At 48.9% G+C, this 5,067-nt stretch overlaps 1 protein-coding gene across 1 annotated transcript; it reads right to left on the bottom strand.

Annotated features, from left to right (window-relative positions):
- Positions 1 to 333: 333 nt before the first annotated feature.
- Positions 334 to 3,434, bottom strand: LOC128276536 (uncharacterized; the record flags this gene model as incomplete). Its single annotated transcript, XM_053014994.1, has 2 exons — positions 334 to 588; positions 3,225 to 3,434. Coding segments are annotated over 2 exons (465 nt in total), but the record flags the coding sequence as incomplete, so codon positions are not given.
- Positions 3,435 to 5,067: the final 1,633 nt, after the last annotated feature.

The raw sequence follows: 5,067 nt of genomic DNA, 5'->3' as shown, positions 1-5,067 counted from the left end.
TAGCCCGCCAAATTGCTCGCAACAAACGGATATCGTATTACTCCCGAGCGTCAGCTGCGAGCGGTTCTCATGCTGGGTCGCACTATTCACATCCGGGAAGCGTCACACTACACGGTGATGCTTTAAAACAGTCGTTCACATTTCCAGTTCATTTCTGCTAAATTACCAATCCCCGAGAAGGTGTGCCCTTTCTGGTTTGGTGCAATAAGCTACACCGCCGCATCTGGCAGCGGCCGACACACTCGTAGGATTCCTGGTTTCGTAATCTGGTAATTCTCATCATTCTCGAGGCTGCCTCATCCTCCAGATTCCAGTCCCAGCTGAATGGCGGACTTAGCGCCAACCGGACGAAATGTTGAGACACATTCCGAACGTCAGGACGGTGAGGATGCAGACGAGCACGACGAAGCACAGGTAGTGGGCGCGGACGGGCATCCGGAACAATTTGGCCGCCATCTTCAGCGACGAAGCGTACAGCAGGACCGTGTTCAGATCCTCGGACGACGTGTTGCGGTGCACGAACGGGCGGATGCTTATCAGATGGCCACAGGATTGCGTTTGGCGGCAGGTGACAGTTAAGCTGGCGGCCTGTAAATGGACGAGACAAATAATGGACGGTGAAAGAAGGTGAAAAAATATACACCAAATCCCGCGCCGTGCCACAACCGGATGGAATGCTCACCGGGCCGAGATTTGGGCCCGGGGGTTTGATTGAAAGGTCTTCTATTACTTGTCGGATGTTCGAGCGTCAATCTGGGATCAATTTTGTTTAGTAACCCGCCGGCCACAAAGCTCTTGCGGCATCTGAGGCATCTGGAGGCTTGATAGACTAAACAGATTTCGAAAAAACTACAACAAAGCTCAATTGCCTCGCTTGACTTAGTTTCCGCCATCAATTGAAAGTCTTCAACCAAGGGATGAATAATCAATGCATTTGCATTTGAAGTCCTGACACTGAATTCGAAGGGGGTCTGCCAATTGATTGATGATTGGGCCTGCCCGGCGATTCCAAAAATCCATCACATGCCACAAACATTCAACCACATTCGTCTGCGAGAGAAAAAGTTGGCATAACTTGGCCAACATAACCTTTCACATTCATTGCAATGTTTGTAGTACTTCCTGGATCAAATTGTCACGCGGTGTGTCTACATTGTGTCAACTTTTCTACAATTGCGTTACTGCATTGGCACAGGCTTCGACACAGCAGCGCACTGAACCCCACACTGAAGTGAGTGTAATTTAATTCAATAGAATAGGTGCGGCCGCTGCCAGAGGAATAATGTATCCCGTTGATTATTTTAGCCTCATTCCGGAATGTCAACCCGCCATGCAGCGTGTATTAGCACTGCTCAAAGTTTTAGAACTTGCCCCGCACCGGAACCCCGTGCCGCGCTCGACATTTAATTATCCCATAACGAGGAACTCTCAAACCCAGAGACGGCTCACCCGTGGGGCCACCTGGGCTAAAATGTGCCCAAAAATCCTGGCTGGCCTGCAGTCTATTCTCCTGACGCGCACGGGTTTGAACGGAGTCGCGCGAGTGCTCATGAAAGCCGACCCCTAAAGCCGGATACAGGTCGTTGCGTTGCACGCGTTGGGCCTCCGGGCTTACCACTCATCGAAAATGGTTTCGTTTAATTGGCTATTAATTAGTCAGCACCCAGGGCAGGGATGGAGCCATTCAGTACCGCGCAGTAGTAGTTCTTTGAACGCGCGTGGATCGCGTCGCGGAATGTTTCCTGGCCTTGGATGCTGCACAGCGCCTCGGTCGGTGCTGTGCCTCCTTCACCGGTGCCAGTACGCATCAGGCGCCCATTATGCGTGCTAATGCGTGCCTATTAAACGTCCGTTAATTGACATGCAGCGCGCCATTTTGAAAAGCGCACTTTCGTTCGGTTTTAGGAAGGTTGCAGATTATGCAGATTTAATTCGTGGCCGTTTTCGGGTTGCATCATTGTTAGGGATATGGGCTCTGGCTTTGGGGTGTTCTTCTGATGGATTACCCTGTTTGGATGGCATGTTTTGGGCAAATTGAAAGCCCAGCCCAGCCGTGCCAGGGAGCCGAGTGTGGTGAATGGAATTATACCCGGTCGCTCGCCGAATAATCCATTTTATAGTGAGAAAAAATGTAGCACCTGCCCCCAGTTTGCCCCAGGAACCCATCAAACCGTCCAGCTACAGCATTGACGGGGCGATTAAGAACGTTGCCAATACTAGATGCGCTCAAAGGGATGTCAAATGAAGCATGTATTGCACGATAACATACACGGAGCATTGAATTCCGCACGGAATCCTAATGAATTTGAACATGAAAGCGGCAGTGTTTTCTAAATTAATTCGCTAAAGGCCGGCAGGTGGCCGTTTTGGATATTTTAAATCCCTACATTATAAACCTCTCCAACAATCAGGTCTACCAGGTAGTAATAGCCAGAAATTTTCGAAGGAGCTCCTTTCCGGAGCTCGTCGTATCGTGTAGGATCAACGAAAGCCGATTTACAGCACAAAAATGTAATCAAATTTTTGGCTCGGCTTGTCTTGCTCTGGTGACCCCTGGTATCGGGCGTTAGGTTGGCACACTGGTGATTTCCTTCGTTCGAGGTTCAATCATTCAGAGTGCTCCTTCAAGTTTAAGCTTAGGTGTCTTTTTTTCTTGCTTTCCAATTTTTTTTATTGAATTGTTTGTTTCGAAAGAGCGCAGAGCTTTGTCTTTGAGGGTTCAAGTACTGTTGGTCTTTACAAACAGGAAGGAGATATTTTTAACATCATCTGCAACTGTTATTTTAGCAACTGATCACTACTTTTGCTCTGACCTAATCGCGGGAAACGCAGTTCTACTCGAAGCGCCCTTGAAAATAGTCTCGAGTCGTTTGTGGTTTCTGATCGATCCGAACCGTGCCCCGTAATTGCACGCATGGAGATTCCGTCGATAAGGACGTCGCTTGTAAAACGCGTCTAGCATTGTACTTTCTCTGGTCTGCGGGCACCCTCGGGCACCGACCAAGAGTTGGAACTTTGCCAGCGACCCTCGGGCCGCACCAGTGGAACACGTTGCCAGTGTGCCGGTGTGCTATTTTTGCACGTCCTCCAAGAACGCAAAAGGCCAGCCACAAATGGTGCTGCCAGTGATCCGATGGATTACACCGCCCGACGGGGATTTACGGGGCGGGAGCGATGGTGGTCTTACGCGGTGGTCAAACGCGCAAACCTCGACCGGGGCTTACCTGAAAGAACGGCAACAGTGCGATGAGCAGCCAGAGCACGATGTTGGTGAGGCTGGCGGTGAATATGTTAATCGGGCACGCCGTCATATCGCGAAACAGATGGACAACGCTCGACACGGCGTAGCTGAGATTCAGCACCGTGAGGCTGGCGACCGGAAGCGAAATCCGCGTGTTCAGGTGGTGTAGCAGCTTCCGGAACTCGCAGATCTCCTGTCACGCGACCGGCACCGGGGTGGGTTTCGATGTTTTTCGTGGTTCGTAGAAATGGAAACGTACAAATGCCACCGGAAATGTAGTTGAAATGAAATGAAAAGGGTAGCAACAGGAAATAGTACCACACAGCTTGAGTTATGCTCCATTTCGATAGAATGTCTTTTTAGCATAATTTGAATAAAATAAGTTATTCGTTAGTTAAAAGAATGAATTTAAAGAATTATGCGCTCTCTTTGAGAACATATTTTGTAATCGTGACGTACGTTTCGCTTCAAGATATGATGTTCCTTGAATGGTATTCCGCGGTTAAAAATTGTTGTAAATTGCACCAGTGGCTCTTAAGAATTGGTTCCAAAAAATTTAGTGATAACTGTTTCACGTTTCACTTCGATGCCTTGATTTGATACTTGCAATGCAATGTTCCAACAAGAAACTCCATCGAACCAACTTTAAATCCGGACTTTAAAGGTTTTCCATTTTTGGAGCGGTCGGCACTAACTGTGCCGATCCTATTCCTAGTGCCTAGTAAAATGTTAGCTTTGAGGTATGTGCCGAGGATCTAGGCACATCTACTAGCCCATCCGCCCAGCTCCGCCCGGGCTAGCATCCCAGAATTTCGCGAATGGTGCAAGCTATACAAAATCTAACCATCGATTAAAGGGCCGCAAATGGGAGGTCCTTTCATCTCCTGGTAGTGCTCGTTGTAGCACTTTGTGCCGCTGCCATTTCCTGTTTGCATTTTGACCAGCGAAATTCCTCGAATGCTGTTACACGCCTGGGCAATGCCCGTTATGCTAGCGGCTCCCCTTCACACACACACACTCACACACGGTCTCTTGATTTATTTATTCGATAGATTATGATAGTGATTATGCGGAAAATATCTCTAATTGAATGGGGAGGGCGAATTAGCGAATGCTCTACGATAGCATGGGAGTAGGGTCACATGCACAGGCCGGCCACTGGGGCTGCTAAGCTTTTGTGGCATCGGGTTTTCCATCATCGGGTTTTCCAATCGGACCACCAGCGGACCCGGAGGGAGTGCATTCCTTCGCTGGGTAACGGGGAAGATAGTAACGAACGCTCTCGTTAATTACTTGCCACACTCCTGGCCAGTTGGCTGGCCTGGCCTGGGAATGACCGCCAACGACGTAATGCGCCACCGTAGGGCCGTGCTGGGAAAATTCTCGTGGAAAGTTCGATAAATTTTCCCACACCCAACCCGACCGACCCGAGACCTATCAGCGGGCTACCATACTTTTGCAAAACAAGCGTTTAATTGAATTCCGGCCAACGGGAATATTTATGCCAATTATCCTGGGAATCGGGCGCAGAGTGGTTCCGGAGGTTTCCCGAACACAAATCATACATCGATGGCGGATTAGTGCCGCGGCTGGAGGTGGTTCGGTTTCGAGCTTTTTCGAGCAGGCGGACGAAAGTTTCTTTGCCAACAATTTGACTGCCTCTGGCGAGAAAGGTGAGAAGTTATTTAATTTTGTCCCGATTGGTATTAATGTTTAGCGTGAATTTGGGTGTTTTTGCACGAAAGCATCGTCACGTTTATTCTAACAATTATACTATTCTAATATTCTAATATTATCCGACCGTCGAGGTTTCGCACGTAGACCCT

This window comes from Anopheles cruzii, unplaced genomic scaffold (assembly GCF_943734635.1).
Source record: "Anopheles cruzii unplaced genomic scaffold, idAnoCruzAS_RS32_06 scaffold01503_ctg1, whole genome shotgun sequence".
NCBI lineage: Eukaryota > Metazoa > Arthropoda > Insecta > Diptera > Culicidae > Anopheles > Anopheles cruzii.
The sequence above is the reverse complement of the archived record's forward strand: the minus strand, read 5'-3'. Positions and strand labels throughout refer to the sequence as shown.